This window comes from Rosa rugosa, chromosome 7 (genome assembly GCF_958449725.1).
Source record: "Rosa rugosa chromosome 7, drRosRugo1.1, whole genome shotgun sequence".
NCBI lineage: Eukaryota > Viridiplantae > Streptophyta > Magnoliopsida > Rosales > Rosaceae > Rosa > Rosa rugosa.
In genome coordinates this window covers 40,857,426-40,878,218 of record NC_084826.1, presented here as the reverse complement: position 1 = coordinate 40,878,218, position 20,793 = coordinate 40,857,426, and the positions used below count along the sequence as shown (strand labels likewise).

Below are 20,793 nucleotides of genomic sequence, written 5' to 3'. Positions count from 1 at the left end.
CCAGAAACTTACTTAATAGGTTGGAAAGTTTATTGAAATAGCATATCTTTTTCACGAAGCGCTAAGGCGTCTATGGCAAAATGCTCCAACCTGAGGGTGTACCTAAGGCGCTAGATTTGCTATAATGATTTACAGAGTTTTCATGCTTAATTTTCATAATTGTATCTTATAATAAATTTCATTCATGCTCTGGAATATACCATATATGCAGATATATTATAATATTGTGTACCACATATTTGTGTCATATTTTAATTCCAAAGTCAGTTATGATTTTAGGGCACATCCATATTCATACATTTGGAAGCTTTGCTCATGTGATTTTTGAGAGGTGAAATTATAATATTAATTTGATAAAGTTTGAATGAGACTTTTTTAACAGCCGACATGTAGTAGATTAATTCTCGGTAATAAATTATATATAAGTAGCTAAGTATATTAATTAATATTAGATGAATCAAGAAACTAGTGACTTTTGTGAAGGTTTGAACAAACAAAAGTAGCAAATTAAGAATTTTTTTTTTTAATGACAGTAGCAAATTAAGATTTAAGTGACGAAATTGATTGGAACATGCAATGAAATTCTTAAAGCGGTTCGATTCAACTGTTGATTGAAGCTTGGGATGGTTTATTAATATGGAGAAATAAAAATTCGTGAAACTAGAAACATGGGTCCCCCGAAGGAAGCGCCAACAGTATAATTTAGCAATAAGTTATCGTTTTCAAACAGGTAGATAGAGTTGAGAAAACACAGAGAAGAATAAAAAAAGGACAGAGACGAGGCTAGCTTCCTAAGTAAGTTGCCTTGCGCACCACGGATCTTGAGAATATGAGCTGTCCCCACGTCTCTTCTATTTAAGTCCTCTGCTTTCCTTGTATGATATTTTCTTAATTTCTCTCCGATCGATCTCCTAGTTTAATTTCTCTTCTTTTTGATCTCTAGCTTGGCTCTGTTATAGCTTAAATTATATATATGATGGAAGAAGAAGCTGTCGTGGTGAACCAAGGAGGAGGAGATGATGAGCTGATGGCCTTGCCTCCGGGATTTCGTTTCCATCCCACCGACGAGGAAATCATAACTTGCTATCTCACGGAGAAGGTGGTCAACAGCAACTTCACCGCAGCTGCAATCGGTGAAGCTGATTTGAACAAGTGTGAACCTTGGGATTTGCCCAGTAAGTTGTACCTACTACCTACCTACCCTAGCCAGCCTGCAGCTCTCGTTTAATCGAATTAATTCTAATATATATTTAGTCGTTGATTGTTTATATGGCAGACAAGGCAAAGATGGGGGAGAAGGAGTGGTACTTCTTCTGCCAGAGAGACAGGAAGTATCCTACTGGCATGAGAACGAATCGAGCAACGCAATCTGGATACTGGAAAGCCACCGGAAAAGATAAAGAGATCTACAAGCGCAAAACCAACAGCAGTAACTGCCTTGTCGGGATGAAGAAGACTCTTGTGTTTTACACCGGAAGAGCTCCAAAGGGTGAGAAGACCAACTGGGTCATGCACGAATACAGACTCGACGGCAAATTCACACATTACAATCTTTCTAAGTCTGCAAAGGTGACCACACGCATCCTCCTCCTTTCTCGATCTCTTACGTTACTTTTGCTGTTTGATTAATTCTGTTACCTTTCAACAGAGAAAAAAATATGGCTACCTTTTTCTTGAGATTTGGTTATGATGGCTAACTTTCAATCCTCAAATCTTTTTCACAAGTCTTATGTTGGTTGAAAGTTTCTTTTCATGGGAGTTGGGGGACCCTTTCGTTAAAAAAAAAAGAAAAAAAAAGCATAATTCTGGTGGAAGTCATGATTGAAGTAATTAGTTTCTGATAATATGTCTCGTCGTTGCAGGATGAATGGGTTGTGTGCAGGGTTTTCCACAAGAACATGGGTCTTAAAAGGACTAGTAGTCCATTATCTCCGACTGATCAAGGCGCTGGTGGCCAGCTGCTAAGGCTCAACTCTTTTGGGGATGATTTCTTGGATTCTTCTTCTTCACTCCCACCTCTCATGGATCCTACTCCTTCCTACGACAGGCCTGCAGGCTCCTATGGCGGCTACCGCTTCGACTATGGAGAGCACGACGACAACGATTCCAAAGGAAAAATCACAGCAGCACCATTATCAGTACCAGCAGCCAATAAAACAACACCAGCAGATATGCAATACTACTTTCAAGTTGGCTCTTCCACTCGTCAGATCAACCGCTTTCAGCATCCCAACGCTGCTGCTGCTGCCGCTAGCTACCAAATGAGTAACCCAATGGCAACCCCCACCATGTTATACCCTCAGATTCATCATAATCACCAGTTGATTCCAAACCCTTCCTTCTCTTTTCAGCCAAATAATAATCCTGATTATTACTTCCAACAAGAGATAAGGGGCCCGAGGACTTCATTCCCAAACAATCAAGGCTCCTCCGTAGACTTTCAAAGCAGCAAACTTGATCATCAGGCCATTTTAAGAGCAATGGCTGCAGCTAAAAACAGCAACCACCAGATTGAAACATCAGTAACAACAGCAGGCTCAGGAGGCTTAGATAGTAGACAGTGCAAGGTGGAGCAGTATTCATCCAACAACCAGTCTATGTTTAGCGTCTCGCAAGACACTGGATTGAGCACCGCTGACATGAACACCACCACCGAGATATCATCATCAGTTGTCTCAAAGCAAGAAATCGAGGTCGGAAGCAGCAACACATTATATGAAGATCATCTTCAAAGTCCATCCGTTGTCCCTATTTCGGACATTGAAGGCTTGTGGGACTATTGACATTCAAAACTAATTACCCTAGCATCTTGATTACTGCTCCTAGCTAATTTCTTCTTCTTTAATTATCTCTCTCAATTCATAGGTTAATTCGTCAAAAATTAGAGGTTATTGCATATACAAGTATACTGTAAATAGTACTAGTACGCGTAGTACTAGATTTCAGATTAATTACATTGAATTATGAGTTTTGTTGTAACGTATTGTTTTGATTTACCTCATGTAACTTCCACTCCTTAATTAGTTTGAGTATTTCGTATTGAGTAGAATTAATATAAATGGGGCAAAAATTGTAAAACCATAGTTACATGCTCACAACATATGCACAACAATCATAAAAGGATCAAGGCTTACCTTCTGCAATTACTGTCATGGATTCCATCTTATGCAGCTGCTTAACTCGATCACTGAATGTGGTCTTCTGTTACTTACCAACTTGCTTCTCAATGGACAGAACAATATGCAATAGTTGTGGTAGTAATCAGGGACCAATTCATCTGTATATATATATATGAGACTTAAACCTCAAGAAGCTTCCCATTAAAGCATTCCTTGTCGGTTTAGGTTTCACTATTAGATTCCTAATGTATCACAACTTATAGCATTTCTTGTCGACTAAGCAATGGATTACTATCCTTAATGAATTGATACACTACTTCATTAAGTCACTAGTATTGATTTACTGTTTGTATCCATGTTAAACTAGGATTGATATTAATCTAATCATCAATTACTTTATGATGATATGTGTTATGTCCATATTTGATCTTACAATCTCCCCCTTGGACTCACACATATCATGCTCGATGATTTGCACCAGAGAACATCAAAACCTACTTAACTTACTGAAGTGCGCGCCAGATAACAAACTCAAATCGAAAATCCATTCCAACATGGTCAGATCACAGTTACTTATGTAGAGCAAGAAACAGTATACATTTTAACAAAAATGCAGAGTTTCAAAACCACTAACACAAGCTTCTGCAATCTACATATGTTCAACCAGAAGTGATACAATATATGTTAATGTGTATCAACAAGTAAACATATATTAGGTCCTACTTTATGTTTCTAAAACCAGAAACTCAAGCAAATTCACTGAACACTGATGGCTTAAAAATATTGCTTGAACCTTAACATCATGCTTCACATGATTTAAGCCATCTGATAGCAAGTATAACTTTAAACACAAAATCGATAATTTTCAGAACATTCAACAAAAAACTGCAGCAATAACCAGAATTTGAAAATACCTCAAAATTTATTAATAATAAAATCTGTCATTACAAACAAGTTGTGATAAATAAAGTCAAAAGATCACAACTAAAAAATACAAGAACTCAAAAACCTTAGAAATTTAAATTGCTCCAACTGGATTAACTCTCTACTGAACCTAAGCATCTAGATTAGCTAAAACTCCAATGCTGACTGTATGTTTCTGGAATGCTGCTACTGACAAGGCCTTGGTGAAGGGGTCTGCTAGCTGCGAATTCGTGTCAATGCTCAAAACAGCTATTTCACCATGCTTTACCCTTTCTCTAACACTGTAATACTTTAGATCAATGTGTTTAGAATTATTTGATCTTTTACTGTTCTTGCTAAAGAAAACTGCTGCTTCATTATCACAATAAATCACAAGTGTGCCTGCCACAATGTGACTTAACACTTTGGTCTGCATCAAGAAATTCCTGATCCAAAGTCCTTCACACACAGTTTCATATACTGCAATAAATTCAGCTTGCATGGTGGAGGTTGAAACTAGTGTTTGCTTCATGGTTTTCCAAGCAACTGCACCTCCTGCTAGCATGTACACATATCCACAAGTTGACTTCTTGGAGTCTGGATAGTTCCCTGCGAAATCAGAATCTGAAAATCCAACGAGTTTCAAATCCTCCACTTGCCTATAAACTAGCATGTGACTTTTAGTTTTCTGCAGGTACCTCAACACTTTCTTCCCAGCTACCCAATGTTCATGGCCTGGATTAGATTGAAATCTCGATAAAATCCCTACTGCAAAAGACAAGTCTGGCCTAGTGCAGACTTGTGCATACATGAGACTTCCTACAAGTCTAGCATAAGGCTTTGACTCCATAATTTCTTTCTCAACATCACTATTAGGACTCTGCTTCTTGGTTAACTTATCACCTTTGGACATGGGAACTTCTCCAGCTGCACACTTTTCCATACCAAATCTCTTCAAAACTTTGGTGATATAATTCTGTTGAGACAAACCAAGTAGTCTATGTGCTCTATCTCTTTTAATCTCAATGCCTAGTACATAGGATGCTTCTCCTAAGTCTTTCATGTCAAAATTCTTTGACAGAAAACTCTTGGTGTCTTTAAGCAGTTTAAAATTACTGCTAGCCAAAAGTATATCATCGACATAGAGTACTAGGAAAATAAAATTGTTCCCAATTGTCTTCAAGTAAACACACTCATCAACAAGATTCTCTGTAAATCCAAAAGTAGAAATCACAGAATCAAATTTCTTGTACCACTGTCTAGAAGCTTGTTTAAGGCCATAAATTGATTTTCTTAACCTGCATACTAAGTTTTCACTTCCAGCTTGCACAAAACCTTCTGGCTGCTTCATATAAATCACTTCATCTAGTTCACCATTCAAGAAGGCTGTTTTAACATCCATTTGGTGCAGCTCCATATCAAAATGAGCCACTAAAGCCATGATTATCCTAAACGAGTCTTTTGTAGAAACTGGAGAAAAAGTCTCAGTAAAATCAATGCCCTCCTTCTGTGTAAAACCCTTGGCAACTAATCTTGCTTTATGTCTCTCTACATTGCCATTTGCATCTCTTTTGGTTTTGAAAACCCATTTACAACCTATAGGTTTCTGATTAGGGTCAGGTTCAACTAATTCCCAAACTGCATTTTGGCTCATGGAATCAATTTCTGCTTCCATTGCTAGCTGCCATTGGTGAGATTCATTACTTTCAATAGCCTGGTTAAATGTAGTTGGATCATTGTCCTCTGCACAGTCCATTTCAATTTCTGCTTCTTGCAGATAAACAATGTAGTCACTATCTTCCCCCCCATAAGTTGGTTTTCTCGTTCTCTGTGATCTTCTAGGCTGAGGGTTGACAGGGACTTGATCAGTTACAGGGTCAGTTACTTGACCAGTGACAGTTACTTGGTTAGTTACTTGACCAGTGACATGGTCAGTTACTTGTCCAGCGACAGTTACTTGGTCAGTGACTTGACCAGTGACAGGTACTTGACTAGTTACATGGTCAGTTACATGACCAGGTACAATTACTTGGTCAGTTACATGGTCAGTGACATGACCAGTTACATGACCGGTTACTTGATCAGGGACAGTTACGTGGTCAGTTACTCGACCAGTGACTCGATCAGTTACATCTTGTTCTAAAGGCAATACAACACTTATATTCTCATCCGACACAATTTCCTCAAAATCTGAGGTTAAATCCTCAAGGTTTGTATTGTGAACTTTTTCACTTAGAAACTTTACTTGATGTGTTTCAAAAATTCTAGGTGAATGATGAGCAGAATATAATTTATAGCCTTTAGATTTATCTGGATAACCTATAAAATAGCAACTAACTGTCTTAGGATCAAGTTTATTCAAGCTTGGATTATAAATCCTAGCTTCTGCATGACATCCCCAAACATGGCAGTGATGAAGACTAGGTTTTCTGCCACACCAAAGCTCAAAAGCAGTATTTTCTATGGCTTTGCTAGGTGTTCTGTTGCAAATATAATTTGCAGTTTTTAAAGCCTCACCCCACAGAAATTTAGGCAAACCTGTTGTACACATCATACATCTAACCATGTTCAAAAGAGTCCTATTCTTTCTCTCTGCAACACCATTCTGTTGTGGGTTATAGGGTGTTGTATATTGAGCTTTAATTCCATTGTCTTGCAAAAACAAGGCAAATGGACCCTTTTGTTGGCCGGATTCAGTGTACTTGCCATAGAACTCACCCCCTCTATCTGATCTTACTGTTTTGATTTTCTTTTCTAGTTGATTTTCTACCTCAGACTTAAAGATTTGAAAAGCTTTCAATGCTTGTGCCTTTTCTGAAAGTAGATAAACATAACTGTATCTAGAAAAATCATCAATGAATGTGATAAAATACACATTCCCACAGATAGTTTGATGCCTAAATGGTCCACATATATCAGTGTGTATGAGTTCTAATAAATTTTGGCTTCTATATGCAGTCTTCTTTCTAGTATTAGTTATTTTTCCCTTAAAGCATTCAACACAATCTGTTAGATCAGAAAAATCAAGTTCATTTAGGATGTTGTTTTTCACCAAAATTTTCAGTCTCTCTTTTGAAACATGGCCGAGTCTTCTATGCCATAAAAATGCAGACTTTTCATTTAGTTTGGTTCTTTTAACACCTGTTAAAGTGCTAGTACTGTTGGTGTTATTTTCAACAAGTAAAATTTCTTGTTGAGCCATTGAACAATTTAACTGTAAATAATCATTCATAATAACACCAGAACCAATTTGAACAGAATTTTTAGAAATAAGAATTCCATTACTATCCATAACAAGTCTACAACCAGATTTTACTAAAAGAGAAACTGAAACCAAATTCCTTCTCATGGAAGGTACATAAAAAACATTGTCCAGAACTAATAATTTTCCTAATCCTAAATCGAGCTTTAAGGTTCCAATAGCCTTGACTGCCACTCTCATGCCGTTGCCTACACACAGGTTCACTTCATCACTTTTTGGGATTCTCCTCCTTATGAATCCCTGCAAAGAATTAGTAATATGAATAGGTGAGCCTGAATCTATCCACCAAGACTGTGGTTCAACATTTATAAGATTAATTTCTAAGGAAAAAACTGTATTAGAAAAAATCTTACCCTTTTTGGCTAACCAATTTTTATAGCCAGTGCAGTCCTTTTTCATGTGTCCTACTCTTTTGCAAAAGTAGCACTTGAACCTGAATGGCCTGTTTTCCTTGGCCACTGCAGCTGTTGAACTCTTAGTTATGGCTTTGATAGGCTTGAGCTTATTCTGGGCTTTTTCCTTTTAGGCTTCTCAATAAGGTTAATGGTCGTAGCAGGTTCCTTTTCTTCCTTGATCCTAGATTCCTCATCCACACAGATGGATATAAGTTCATCTAGAGTCCAATTTCCCTTTTGAGAGTTGTAACTGGTCCTAAGATGACTAAAACTGTTAGGCAAGGAATGTAGTGCATAATGCACTACCTGCTCATCCCTAACCCCCATCAAGAGCTCTCTGAGTCTGCCATTTATATTGATCATCTTCATAATATGCTCTCTAACTCCCCCTGAACCCATGTACTTCAAATCATGAAACTCCTTGGTTAGCCTAGCTGCTTCTGCTTTTTCACTTTCTTTAAACTTAGCACCTATGAGTTCCAGAAAATCTGATGCTAGCTCAGGCTCTTCTATACTTCCCCTGACAGTCTTAGACATAGATGTTCTGATGAGGTTCTTAGCCATTCTATTGGATCTATGCCACTTCTTGTAAAGGTCAGTATCTTTCTTGGTGCTCTTTTCATTTAACTCTTCAGGCTTATCCTCAGTAAAGCAGTAGTCTATGTTCTCATGCATTCCCATATAATTTTCCACAGAGTCTAGCCAAGCTCTATAGTTGGTTCCAGTTAACATCAAGACACTGTTCAAGTTCATGTAAGAGTTGCCTAAGGAGCAAAACAAAAAATTCGAGTGAGTTCTCAGTTGTAAAGAAAATATGTTTAAGTTTTCTGTGTTTTATTTAGCTTTAAGTAACCAAAACAAGAACATACAGAAAACCTAAACAACCATACTTGCATTCATGTCAGTCCATAACAAAAACAATATTAAGCATCACTTTTGAGCAGAAACTTAATATCCTGGAGTTCTTTATCAATATGCCATGTTCAATGAAAACAAGTTATCCAAAGAAATTTATCCACATCTTTAGACAGAAGAAAAATTTCTAAGTATCCGTATTTATTTTCATCAAGCATGCATACTGCTGTTTTGTATTCTAAAACCATACTTAACCACTTCTTTGGAAGATAAAACTGAAGCATAGTTTTAAAACACAAAACACAATTTCAGTTTTGTTACTCGATCAGGTACAGTTACTTGGTCAGTTGCTTGGTCAGTTACTTGACCAGTTACACGTACCTGATCAATGTTTTCTGCCAACATCAATGAAGGATGCTTTGTGCATCATAATCACTTATGCCAACAGAAAACCACAAAACATATGAGCTCTTTTACTTTACATTCTATCCAGATTCATCCTTGTAAGAAAATTAAGCTCTTGTATCTGTCAACTTTAACGTGTAAACAAAATCTGGGAGATTTCTGTTCTTCATACAATTTTACACAATCACAGATACAATACCATATCATCAATCAATTCAACATGCATATTCAAGCATAACCAAAATTGATTCGATTCCAAGAAACCACAGAACAATCAAGAAATTGTAAATTTCATCCGGTCACCATCTACTCTAGCCTAACGCACGCCGGGAATGCAACTAGGGTTCTTGGGCACAATCAAAACTTAATTATCATGCTATGAATCGAAAACAATTTTCACAGAAAAACCTGTTTTTGTTTTTTCCCCAATTTGCTGCTAAAAAATCATAGCGGAAGCGTGAATTTTATAATTAACCAGATGCAGCAGTCGACTTAAGTAACTTACCTTGATCAGGTACCTGACCAGTTACTTGGTCAGTTACCTGGTCAGTTACTTACTTGGTCAGGTACCTGATCAATTACATGACCAGTGACTTGGTCAGTAACATGATCAGTTACTTGACCCGTAAAGCAAAAACCCTTAAAAAAAATTTATGTTTGTTTTGCAAAACCCTAAAACGATTTTTCATATTTGTGAGCCTATGCTCTGATACCAATTGTAAAACCATAGTTACATGCTCACAACATATGCACAACAATCATAAAAGGATCAAGGCTTACCTTCTGCAATTACTGTCATGGATTCCATCTTATGCAGCTGCTTAACTCGATCACTGAATGTGGTCTTCTGTTACTTACCAACTTGCTTCTCAATGGACAGAACAATATGCAATAGTTGTGGTAGTAATCAGGGACCAATTCATCTGTATATATATATGAGACTTAAACCTCAAGAAGCTTCCCATTAAAGCATTCCTTGTCGGTTTAGGTTTCACTATTAGATTCCTAATGTATCACAACTTATAGCCTTTCTTGTCGACTAAGCAATGGATTACTATCCTTAATGAATTGATACACTACTTCATTAAGTCACTAGTATTGATTTACTGTTTGTATCCATGTTAAACTAGGATTGATATTAAGCTAATCATCAATTACTTTATGATGATATGTGTTATGTCCATATTTGATCTTACAAAAATTAAATAAATTATTAGTAGGACGTATGCTTAGTGGTATGCTAAATGCTTAGTATGGTCACACGCGCCAAATCTCTTACCTAGTTCCTTCTTAGGGCTAAAAGACAAACATCTTCCTTCATGATATCACCTTTTACTTCGCAGGGTAGAAGCTAACTATCTAGACATGCCTCTAACTCCTTACTGAACTAAGGATGGCTACGGACATAACTAGACGCATAAAGTTATTAACATGAGGATTCAAGCAAGCCAAATTTCGACGAAGATAACTGGTTTTTCACCATGCTCATTACAATAGGTTTAAGGATATATAGATAAATGTAATAACGAATTAAATTAGTAATCAATATGTAACTGTGAGTAGAATTTGTAAAAATAGTAATTGGTATATTGATGATCATTACAACTCCGAATGTGACAAGATATATAGTAAATCAGTCTACTATCTATGTTATATATGAAATAATCTAGATCCCAAGCATTAACATGAAATAAATTACTACAGTTAACAAAATGTGTAATGAAACAATTATTGGCTATCCATAATGAAATTATAGACCCTCAATAAATATCTTAAGACTTTCAGAATTAATAACATCTTATTTTTCATTAATTATTGCCCTTCAATAAAACTTTTATTGAGGGTCAATAAAACATTTATTCCCAATAAAAGTCCCAACACTTTTAAAATCAAGAACATCTTCATTTTTCATTGATTACTAACCCTCAATAATATGGCTAAAACTCATTTTTGTCAATAAACTGCATGAAATTCACAAAATGAAAAATATGTGAACTGGTAATAGATTATTGTAACTCAATAAACACAAAACAATATATATCTGAATCCATAACAGATACACACATATAAACCCTCTATTTCATTGATTTTCCAGACATGCAAACCCTATATTTCTTATTAACGAACCATATAAAGCAAATGTAAGTTAACAACAACTCTAAAACGCAGATATATGTAATCAATTTCACAAAACACTTCAAAATCGCAAAATGAAATTGAAGATTAAATTTTTTCCTGTTTTGACTAAACCGAAGCCAAAGCCGAAGACGAAGAATCTGTTAACTGCAGACCTTTCCGCTTCTGGATTTGCTTTCAAAATTGCCGGCGAGAGAATCTGAGGAGATTTTGAGAGAGAGAGAGAGAAGGAAAACTGAATCAGATTAATTGGGTTTTGACCTCTCAGTGGTACTTTGTAATCATTTAACATTCGGAGCCCAAAAGCAACTTTTTGACTTGGGTGAGTGAGAATTCTAATTTGTTGGTGGGGTGAGTGAGAGTTCTCTAAGTAAATTTTGGGCATTGGGTCAAGGCCCCAAAATAAAATAAAGACCAATTGACATGTATGCGTGTGTTAAGAGCCTAGTATGTGTGTGTGTAGGATTCTTTGTTTGGCTATTTTAAAGGATTGCTTGTGGGTCCCACTTTTCGATTACATATCGTCATCTCGATTGTTCAGTTTTAAAGTTCTAGCTATTTCATTGCAGTCATCTGGAATTGCCTAGGGTTGTTTGTTTACCTGTAATATCTTTTAGACGAGCGACCTTGTGCAATTTTGTAGCTTTGCGATTGGGCAGAACTTGCGGTGAGAAGCAAGGCATGTTAGTTGGGCTTTTCTGCATTTTTTTATTGTTTAAACCCACGTTAAAGCACCAAAGCGGAGCAAAACATCCATTTTTTTTTTTAAGGGAACGAATATATTTCATTGGTAAAAATCATAGGACCTACTTGGTCATTCGAGAGGAGTCCGAAGACTTCTCACATTACAATCACCGCTCAACTATTTAGACTATATTCCAGAAGAAAATGCAAAAAAACTAAAATCCAAAAGGAAAATGGAAAGAAAAAACTAATTTGTTGAAGAACGTTGACATTTAGTGTGCCTTGTCAAACTAGGATTAGTTCTATGATTGTAATAGGAGGGAAGGTTCTAGAATTCCTAATCCTATTCGGAATAGTTTTCCTTGAATCATTAGAATATGTGCTTTGTGATCTCTATATATAGGGCTCCTATTATCAATAGTGGAATACACAATTCTCTCATCAATCTCTCTCAATTCTCATATCCTAAAACACATTATCAGCACAAGCCCTAACTCTGAAATCAAAAACCCAAAACCAGAAATTTCTCCAATGTCAGTCTTGCCAAGCACCTAGCCTCCTGCTAGCCCACCTGCCCTTGCAGCCCTCTCAGCCAGCAGTGCCGCCAGCCCGGTCGGTGACCAGCCAGCGTCCAGCCAAACTTCGGCCTGCTTCGGCCGGTTTTCAACACGCCTCAGCCAGCTCTCGGCCACACCTTGGACAAGCAGCAGCAACCCTCGACCAAGCTTCCTGCAGCCTTTGGCCATCCTTTCTAGCTCTGACTTGCAGCCCCAAAAAAACTCCAAAGCTCAAGAAACAAGTTTTCAAGCCCCGATTCAAACAAGTAAGTATTTAAGATTAAAGTTCCTGCTTTTTCTCTTTAAATTCTTTTCTTTTTCTCGGGGACTTGCAACCTCCCTTTTTCTACATCCCACCTTTCTTATAACTTGGGTTCGATTCTTTGAAAAGCGGAATCGTGGGGATTCACGCTAAACGAACTAAGAGCGTTCGTAAGACTTCAGACTAAGAGTGTCCGTAAGCATCGATTTATGACCATATAAAAATCATTGTTTCGGTCTAATTCAAAAATTCTTGGAAATCGATTTCTTAGTAGCATAGCTCGGAAATCTTATTATTTATTAGTTGTCGTGGAAGCTTTGACTCCGAAACTAATCTATTTCTTCTTCTTATTTTCAGGATGTCGAAATTGAAACTCGACTTTCCTTTGCTTGATTGAACTGGCTCAGAATACCACAATTAATTGGGTCACAGATGTTGAGAACCATCTCACTTCGAAAGGGATCCTACCCATAATTCAGGCACCAAACCCTGAGCTCATATTCGAGCGTACGGCTACAAATAATGCCACTGCCCTTATATTGATGCGACGCCACATGGACAAATCACTCCGATTGGAGTATATGGTTATCAAGGATGCTAGAGAACTATGGGTTGCATTGAAAGAGCGTTTTGGTAATGTCTAGGATTCCCTCCTCCCTGACTTGAAGGTTCAATGGAGCAATCTACGATTTGCCGATTTCAAGTCCGTCTCTGAATATCATTCAAAAGCTCTACGACTCAAAACCATATTGGGGTTCTGTGGACAACCCATCACAGAGCAAGAGCTAATCGAGAAAACTCTCTACACCTTCCCCGTCTCAACACTTTTGGTATCTAAGCAATACAGAGTACAATGCTGGACGGATCACGAGGTTTCATCAGCTAATTAATGTCATGTCTGTAGCTGAGAAGCATGATAACATCCTCGTGAAGAATTATAATTCAGGGCCCATTGGAACTAAGAGCGTTCACGACTCGAATTATAATAATGCACCCAAAGGATGGCGTAAGGAGCGGAACCCTAAAGTTAAGGGACAAAACGGACGTATTGGTCCATATAACTGCCCTACAAAGGAAGGTAACCGCCACACTAGAGCGGGAACACATGGCAACAAAAACCAACGTGGGAGAAGAGGACACATAGCCGCCAGCCATAGGGGTGGCGCCATCGTCCAACGTGGACGCCAAACTCGTCCTCGTGCACAAGATGCACCTCAATTAAAGGGAGGCAATCACAATGATGCATGCAATAGATGTGGATCTATTGAACATTGGTTCAAACAATGCAATGCAAGCAAGAAATTGACAGCACATTATAAAGCATATAGAGAAGCAAGAGAGCAAGAGGCATACTTTGCCAAAGAAGAAGATGATGGTGAAGATCACAAAGCCAATCTCACCATAGCAGACTTCAAATCTGACAAAGAAGTTCACAAGGATGCCGCAGATTTTGATTAGTATAGTCCTTTTTATTTTCGAAGAATTTTGTAATGGCAATTATGCCTTAATCAATAAATGGCATTTTGTATTAACTCTTTCTCACTAAGCTCATCCATGATTAATTGTGATGTCTAGGAAAGGTTTGAACTAAGAGAATGGTTTTAAAAGTGAGCATCACTCCACCAAATCTCGCCTTACCTTACCTGCTCACAACCAAATTGGAGTTACCGAACGGATTGAGTGACTACAAATTGTCTACGTTTGATTTTTATTTTGGATTAGATTTTGGTCAAGAAACTTTGATGTAACCATTGGCTATTATTAATAAAGTCTCGATTTATTTTGATTGAATGTCTTGGACATATTTTAATTTCGAACTTTATTTTTCAGTATGTTTCCCGGAGAGCTAGAATGCCTCGTGGATAGTGCAACTACACATACTATACTGCAAAATAGGCAACTCTTCTTATGGATGATGCCTACTCGTTCTTCTGTGACTACAATCACTACACCAAAAACTGCATCACACGACGGTGAAAAAACGTCGTCTGATTTGAAGACTCACCGTCGTCTATCTCGATGTTGTCTGATGAAAAATCAGACGACGGTGAATTCACCGTTGTATTATACAGAGTCAGTCGACGTATATTTCTTAACACCGTTGTCCAAGAACTCGACAGATGCCGGACGCACCCATGCGCAGCAGTTCACACAACAGAATTTGTTTTTACACCGTTGTGGGTTGAATTTTCATACAACGGTTTTGCAGTTTAGCTGTTGTGTGATTAAAAGTAAGACAACTGTGTTCTAGTATTTTCTGTTGTGTGATTTAGAGTAAGACAACTATGTTCTAGTATTTTCTGTTGTATGAGCTTAAAACTAGACGACGTTACTTATTGAAATCCATTGTGTGATATCTAGAACTGCGTTGTGTGAATACCCTAATTTTGAATAGATATAAATTAATAGTGAACAATTGGAATACAAATTGAATGCAAACCATCAAATGATCAATATTTGTACCAAAAGCATTGTGATACATCAATTCATCAAATATTGAATTTAAGGAACATTGTTAAAGCATTCATACATCTCATAGACTAAGAAGCTTTTAAGTTTTTTAGCTAAGTTTTACATGATGAAAGAAAATATAGCTTGCTGCAATGCCGGGTACTCCATGCTTGATCTTCCAATGACTCTTTATGCAACAATCCACCATATAGTTCCTGACACAATTTACAAATGCAATGAAAACAAAAGGATTATGTCTTACTACATAACAATGCTCTATAGTAATGTTCATTCTTGCATAGCACACTTAAAAGAAGACATATATACTCCTCAAAGTTTTGTATTGCTTGTTTAGAAAAATTATGGAGTCAAGAGAAATCACCTGAAAAACCTACACCAAGTATGCATCAAAAATGAGATTCTCTGCCTTGAAAGTTTCCCAAAGCTGATAATTTCATAAAAAACACACAAAAGGGAGAATCACTCAAAGTTACCTCCAATGGAGAAGATCATAGTGGTACAACAGTTCCATCAAGCTACTGAACCCGAGTGCTTCTCTCCAACACATCTATTGCACCCTGCCATAATGTAGCTCCTCATTTTAGAAGTGAAATCTTAAACATTCCGAGGAAATTGAAAGAAAAATGGAGTGCAAGAACATACGACTGTCCATGCTAAATATAACCTCCTTGAGATAGCATGTTCCAGATGTCGGAAGCCTGAACACGAAAGAAATAGGTCATTGGGGTTTCACATTAATGAAGAAAAACTTTTGACTGGCGATGATTATGCAAAGTAGTGGTGACTATATTCTTATTCAGGCTTGTGCTTAACCACAGCCACAGAAGTTGCAGGTTGTACTGTATATATTATAGGGAATATTTTTAATGCTTTTAGTACATTCAAGAAATTTGATGATCATGAGAATTTGATCAAGCTGTGATATTTAATGGTTGAAATAATGGAATCTAAATGTCTGGTTGTAATTCACCAGCATTCAGGTTCTTTACTGTAGTTTACTGGGATAATGCTTCTTGCTTATGTCATGATTCATATGAAGCAAATAAATGATTTCTAACCAACCAAAAAAATGATTTGTCTTGTCTTTTACCACATGAATGACTAATGTCAATAGGTTAAATTATAATGAGTGGCATAATAACTTACTATGACATGCTCCCTACTTGCTTGATCCGGTTCTGTTCTTTCCTGAAATGATATGAGACTTTTTTTTGCTGTAATGACTAACTAAAAACAAAATCTGGAGCTGAACATTCCCTCAAACAAATCCGCAGCCATGTTGAGCTTCCTGTGAATACTCAAGTGAAACAAAGGACATACCACAATCAGTTTTCACTACAATATCCCCTACATTTGCATAATCAACTTCAATAAATGATTCTACGAGACATATTTGGTAGTTTCCCAGCAATCTGAGGTCTATTTGACAACATTAAAGTTGACACTAGAATCAGTATCAGGTATCAGCTTGCGATGATTATGCCCAACTACAATCATCACTTTTTGTCGAAGGCACAGAATTCTGCAGAAGGATTAAAAAGAAATGATTACTTTCAAACTTGTACAAAAAGTAAAAATCATACATAGCAGTTACACAGCTAAGTTTGCTTCACATATATCCAAGGTGATATTAATAAATGTAAGGATATAAGATCTTCGAAAATATATGTAATGCTAAATTACAAACAGAAAAGTGCAAAACAATTCCTTAGCATTGCCCTGATTTCGAAAATAGAACACTCGGTTATGATATTCCAAAATCAGTAATAGCTACTCTGTTTTATAATCTAGCAAAATGCAGGTATACTGCATTCATTTCAGTATTTCAGCTTGAGAGGTCTTCTAATATCAGTTCTCCTCCACAGTTGCTATGCTCTTCAATAGATAATCAAGCAACAAAGATTCAAAGAAAAGAACATATAAAATACCTTCATCCAGGTTGAACACACTCCTTTGTGAATCCTTCCTGTTGATGTTTTGTCATAAACTAGTGCACAAGTAACATGAATTCTAGATGGTGCCATCCTGTGGAATATATTTGCAATAAGTACACAATGAAATTCCAAGATATATGAATATAAAAGACATATATAAACACAGAAATACATAGAAACATTATTTGTTGAAGAAGATCATCAGATTTTTCTAATGATATGTCTTACAGATACATAAGAAAGTCAACATGAAGGAGATGTCTTACAGATACATAAGAGAAGCACAGTTGCCAATCTCATCCGGGATTTGACCAGTTAGTTTATTCCCCTGCAAGTCTCTACAATTCACAAATAAACAAAGAGTCATCAAACCATAAAACAGTTTTAGAGAGAGGGAGAGAGGAGACAAAAACTCACAAGGAGGCCACAGAGAGGCTGACATTGTCACAGAAAACTCATAAGTAAAAACCATAAAACTTTTGGAAAACACATTGCAGCTCTTCATTTCCTCTTGTTTCCAGAAAGCCTAAACGTTTTGGGCTAAAAATACAACACTGGGTACATTCAAAAACGGAAACCAAAAGTCCAAAAACAAATTACACCTCTCCATTTCTGGTTTGTTTCTTAAAATCCTAAACGTTTTGGTCTAAAAACACAAACTGGGCACATTCAAAAATGGAAACCCACAACCAAAAACAGAAACAAAAGAAGCATAGTATCATCCACCTTCATCGTTCAGTGACGAAGCAAGAGGAAAATGCAGAAACAGTGACAACCCAAACCACAGAACAACATCCTTGTTCTTCCTCCATTTCAAAACCACCCTCTCCTCCATCAACAGAGCCAAACAAATCATAGATCTGAAACCCATCAAAACAAACCAACTTCAAGCTAAAAGACCCGAGTTGGAATCATGGGTCCAATCCAAATCTCACAAAAATTGAAATCTTGATGAATTTCAACACTCACCTTGATCATATCGATGGGGGTTGGATGACGCAGGTAGCGAGCATACCGGAGGTTCTAGCAGAGGTTCCCAATCGCGTGCGCGGCGCATAACTCGTCGTTCGCATGGTCGCTGGGCAGGTGGTGCTGCGAGCCACGCGCAACATCAGTGTGATGGCGGCGCTGGAGCTCCTCAATGGCATCGTGAAGGGGGTCGTAGGCGTTTAGGAACAGAGGCTTGGTTGAGGGTTTGGGGAGAGACGACGACGACTTAGGGTTCAAACCCTAAACATATGCGCAGAGAGAGAGAGAGAGGTCAATTGAAAAATAGAGGTGGGTCGAGCAAAAATGCAAAATTTTAGTACGATGTGTGGGAAAGAAAAAAGTGGGAAGTTTAACTTCGACGAAAAAATTAGGCGGTGATTTGTGCAGAATGAAAAACCCCCAAATCAAACCCTAATCGAGTAGAACTCAAATCGAATAGAACCTAAATCCAGACTTTGAAAGATGGTGATTTGTGATGGCTAAGTGTTTTGAGAAGATTGTGAAGAAAAGCTCCAGATTTTGCTTGAAATGAAGAAAAGCTCGAGGTTTCTCTCTATGATAGGAAAAATGGCCAAGGCGTTAACTTTGTTTAAGTGTGCTCTCGAGTTGGCTAAGGCAATAGGCATTAACTTTTTCTTTTTTTTTTAACTCAGACAGACAACGTATAGATACTTTTACGTTGTCTGATTTGTTACATAGCTGAGGGAATAAAAGATGGAAATTTCCCGCCTCTGCAATCAAAATGTTAGGTTTCGCGCTTAGGCTGATCATTTCTCATTCACACAACATAAATAGTTCATTCTGTTGTTGGAACTTGCAAGCATAACAAACAATTGAAGCCAAATTTTCTCGTTTTGGGGGGAATGAATGTCATTTTGGAGCCATCTCCAAATTTTGGTACTCACTTGCACAACAGGACATTAAAAACCATTGTATGATGATTTGCAGGTATACTCCTACAACATAAGTAACTAAACTGTTGTCCAATTTAATAGCATCTAGGGTACAATTTGGAGCCAAATTTGACTCAATTGTAGGAGGGAAATATGCCGGTCTTTTTTTTTATTCAGACAACAGATAATCTTTCTTTCCGTTGTGCCATCACCTCATAACTAGAAGTTTTAAAATTTTAGCATCTTTATACAACGAAGATTTATTAAAGGTGTTGTATGATTCAATTCTAGTCAACAGACAACAGAGGATTTGTTCTCCGTTGTGTGATCACTGTTGTGTGATGCAGTTTTTGGTGTAGTGAATGGCTGAGTCATCAAAATTGATCCATGGTAGAGGACCAGCCCAATTCATGTTGCCAAATGGCACAACTATTAAAGTCATCGAAGCTCTTTATGCTCCTAGGGCTGGAAGAACCCTATTGAGTTTCAAAGATATAAGAGCCAATGGTTTTCATGTGGAAACACATTATGAGAATGGACAAGAGTTCCTTTGCATCAACTCTAATAACTATGGACATAAACGAGTATTAGAGAAACTTATATGTCGTTCTAGTGAGTTGTATGCAACCACTATTCGAATTAATGAATCCAACCATGTCATGAGAGATGACTTATGGGATTCTGACACATATAGGCTTTGACATGACCATTTGGGACACCCAGGTCGTGATATGATGATTCGTATATTAAAGACTTCACAAGGAAATCCATTCTTCAGAATGAAAAGAAGTAAAACTCAGAATTTGGATCAAGGAAGAGCAACTGCACCTCACAGCGCCATCCCCCTCCATGTCTTGCCATCAAAGGCCGGCGCCACCATCTCCCTCCGGTCCAAAAGTGGCTTTGACGCCACTAGTGCTTCCTTGACTCCTATTTCTACTTCTGAAGTTAATTGTGACTTCATGGCTCAACCAAAATCCTCATTGGTTGCTTCTAAAGCCCATCATTCGTTCTGCAAAGCCTGCTCTTTAGTAAAATTCGGATCGAGACCATCCTATGCAAAGGACACTAAAGAAAACATTCCATTCTTACAAAGAATCCAAGGTGATATTTGTGGACCTATTCAACCACCTTGCGGACCATTTAGATATTTTATGGTGTTGGTTGATGCATCGACACACTGGTCACATGTCATGCTATTGTCCACAAGGAACGCTGCATTTACTAAACTCCTAGCACAAATTATTAAGTTAAGGGCTCACCACCCTGATAATCCTATTATGTCTATAAGACTTGACAATGCTGGAGAGTTTACATAAAAAACTTTTGATGATTATTGCATGTCCATTGGGATTGAAGTTGAACATCCAGTTCCTCATGTTCACACCCAAAATGGTCTCGCAGAAGCCGCCATTAAACGACTACAAATGGTTGCTAGAGCATTGGTTATGTGCACCAATCTTCCTATTTATGTTTGGGGCTATGCAATATTGCATGCAGTTGTGCTTATTCGTCTGAGGCTCACTGCCACCTAACCCTTTTTTGCGTCCCAGATGATGACTGGGTATGAGCTTGATGTCTCACACTTACGCATATTGGGTGTGCAGTTTATGTGCTAACTGCGCCGCCACAGCGCACCAAAATGGGTCCTCAAAGACGATTAGGCATTTATGTTGGATATGAATCTCCAAACATTATCCGCTACTTAGAACCCTTGACAGGCGATCTCTTTACCGCTAGATTTGCGGATTGCCACTTTGATGAGACAGTCTTCCCATCGTTAGGGGGAGATAAGAACATAAATTTTCAACAAGAACGACAGGAATTGTCGTGGTCTGTCCCCACTTTGTCTCATCTTGATCTCCAAACCGCAAAGTCCGAAATTGAAGTACGGAGAATTCTCGCTCTTCAGAAAGTAGCAGAATC

General features: G+C 37.6%; 1 protein-coding gene and 1 long non-coding RNA gene across 5 annotated transcripts; one reads left to right on the top strand and one right to left on the bottom strand.

Moving 5' to 3' along the window:
- The first annotated feature begins 818 nt into the window (after positions 1-818).
- On the top strand, positions 819-2,979 carry LOC133720800 (NAC domain-containing protein 46-like). Of its 2 annotated transcripts, none has more exons than XM_062147275.1 (3): positions 819-1,175; positions 1,277-1,569; positions 1,863-2,979. In XM_062147275.1, exons 1-3 carry the CDS (start codon positions 974-976, stop codon positions 2,781-2,783), a joined length of 1,416 nt encoding a protein of 471 aa, XP_062003259.1. In that variant the 5' UTR covers positions 819-973; the 3' UTR covers positions 2,784-2,979. The 2 variants fall into 2 exon arrangements, with proteins under 2 accessions (XP_062003259.1, XP_062003260.1); XM_062147276.1 differs by having other exon boundaries at positions 1,036-1,175; positions 1,255-1,569.
- Positions 2,980-15,002: 12,023 nt separating this feature from the next.
- On the bottom strand, positions 15,003-18,546 carry LOC133722086 (uncharacterized). 3 transcript variants are annotated; one of them, XR_009852457.1, is made up of 8 exons: positions 17,954-18,546; positions 17,711-17,844; positions 17,251-17,322; positions 16,979-17,075; positions 16,197-16,572; positions 15,693-15,748; positions 15,412-15,607; positions 15,003-15,244 (listed from the first exon to the last, which is right to left on the bottom strand). It is a non-coding gene; the product is annotated as an uncharacterized LOC133722086 (long non-coding RNA). The 3 variants fall into 3 exon arrangements; XR_009852458.1 differs by having other exon boundaries at positions 15,524-15,607; XR_009852456.1 differs by having other exon boundaries at positions 15,003-15,607.
- Positions 18,547-20,793: the final 2,247 nt, after the last annotated feature.